The sequence below is a fragment of the Anneissia japonica genome, unplaced genomic scaffold (genome assembly GCF_011630105.1).
Source record: "Anneissia japonica isolate Jap-2015-1 unplaced genomic scaffold, ASM1163010v1 scaffold288017_len94929_cov188, whole genome shotgun sequence".
Lineage (NCBI taxonomy): Eukaryota > Metazoa > Echinodermata > Crinoidea > Comatulida > Comatulidae > Anneissia > Anneissia japonica.
Window position 1 is genome coordinate 47,720 of NW_022685055.1, and position 2,357 is coordinate 50,076.

The 2,357-nt window shown below is 35.3% G+C and overlaps 1 protein-coding gene across 1 annotated transcript; it reads left to right on the forward strand.

Annotated features, from left to right (window-relative positions):
* Nucleotides 1-276: 276 nt before the first annotated feature.
* LOC117108235 (histamine H3 receptor-like) lies at nt 277-1,934 on the forward strand. Its single transcript, XM_033250199.1, has one exon. The coding sequence runs from the start codon at nt 277-279 to the stop codon at nt 1,381-1,383; it is 1,107 nt and encodes a 368-aa protein (XP_033106090.1). The 3' UTR covers nt 1,384-1,934.
* Nucleotides 1,935-2,357: the final 423 nt, after the last annotated feature.

Sequence of the window (2,357 nt, forward strand, 5' to 3'; positions counted from 1 at the left end):
AATAACTTTAAGAAGGGCTAATTGGCGGATCTTTATTTCAGTTAATTTTTAAAGTTAATTTTGTATAAAAACCCATTTTAGGAAATTGGTTTGTTAAAACACAAGAATTCATTGCTTCTCTCGCCCACTTTGTGCTCATCGGTTCCCCCCCCCCACCCAATTCTGACCAATGGAATATAAAATACAGCATTATAATCCCTGATTGAAATGGTAGAGGCTTAGAAGTATAAATATGTAAAGGTGTTTTTTATTTTTCTAAGGAATAAGTGGACTCAGATGGATTCATTCACTCAGTTGTGCACATCTAACCATAGTTATGGTTCTATGACGTCATCAAGAATCTTGGACTGCTACGCTGATCCTGAAAATACGTGGTTTTTTCTCCTTGGGTTAATCATAGTTTGGATTTTAACTTCAGCGACCATTTTTGGTAACTGCCTAGTGTTGCTTTCGTTCGCCATCAATCGGAAAATCCGTTCGAAACCTGCAAACGTGTTTATTTTGACGCTCTCATTGGCGGATCTGACGATTGGTGTTGTATCACTCCCATTGGGCAACCTCTATTTACAGTATGATTACTGGGCCTTTGGTGAGATATTGTGCAAATCATACTTGTTCTTCGACTATACTGCAAGCGCAGTCTCAGTTGGCTGCATCATCCTGCTAAGTCTAGATCGCTATTGGATGGTTAAGAAACATTTTAGTTACAAGGCGTTTATGACGCATCGGAAAGCGTTTGCTTTATCGCTTAGTCTTGTTTTGTTCTTCGGTATTTTTTATGCGCTGAGTATTTTCTTCTGGGAACTTATAACAGGGAAAAGTAATATTGACTACAATGTGCTTTGTGAGATGGAAGGCATAGATAATATGCCCTTTATTTACTTGTCAATCACCATAGAATTCATCCTTCCTTTTGTTTTACTTGTATATTTGAACGTTAATGTGTATATTGAGGTATTTAACTGGTCGTCGGGAAAGAATCTTCAAAGTGAAAATAATTTCAAGATTGAAAGGAAGAAATCGAAAGAAAACTGTAAAACAAAGACTCCCCAGAACAATCACAATTTGGATCAGAAGAATGAAAAGTCTGATAATAAGCCAATAAACCAATCGTCGTTCCGACGTTTTCAAGGCGCGAGACGAGGATCACAGACACGGAAAGCGGCCATTACGCTAGCTGCAATTGTCACGGTCTTCGTAATATGTTGGCTGCCATATAATATGTTCATAATTATTGAAAAGCCTATCTCAAAATCCAGCGACTTTGCCTGGATATTTATTAGCTATCTACTATGGATTAACTCGGGAATCAATCCAATTGTGTACGCCTTTACGAACAAAGAAGTTTCGGAAAACATTCGCGAGAATCATGTTTTTAATTAGAAATATTATTGCATTGCCTAAGAAATGAATTATGTTTCTAAAATAATACTTCGCTCATGACTAAATTACACTAGCTGAATGTAAACAATTCTTGATCAAAAATATAAATCTGGTTGCTTAATATGTGTAAACAATCTTAAATAAGATGGACAAAACTTCGTTATTTAATGTGATGTAGTTAGACTTACTTAGCGCTTTATGAGTGTTATCAGTCAATAAGACGAAGTAAAGTTTAAAGTCCAATTAAAATGATGCTTTCTAAGTTGCTCATTATTGAAGAATTACATAGGTTTAACAAATGAGTGGTACTAAAATATTTAATTTTTGATTTATAAATATTAAAAAATGACGGTTTAAAATATTAGTATAAGCCCCACCCACTGGAGATGTTCGCTGAAGTGTGAGTAGAGCTTGTCACATAACCATATAAATATTAGAGCATATTCATAAGTAGGTCATAATACTATGCGTGATACAGTATCTATTCCATATTTGGTATTATTATATCCCATGATGCATTGCATGGTGAATAAAGTTTATGTTTCCATCTTGATCTCCAAACTGGTTTCTCGTGTATTATTTCTATGTGCAATTAATAGTTGCATATCTCGGTTCATTAGAGTTTATAGAGCTGCATGACGTGGACTCGGTATAACAATCACAGCCATCCTGTTTATGTAATACAAACATCGTATAGCGCGACATATGAAAGAGGTTCAGTTGTGAAGTACTAATCTAAAAAAGGAAGCAAAGAAATGGAGCAGCTTTATCAAAGAATTGAAGACCAGGCATTGTTAGAAAAACAAATCGATTGGGCAACACTAACGAATTTTGGGCCCGACGGACTAGGCAAAGCAGAGTAACAGCACGAACACCCGTCAGCGTACGATGGTTAATATTATTAGTAGTATAACATTGTTTACGTATAAATTAGCTTACAGTCTGTATATTAAAGCATATTTTGCAAAATTTTT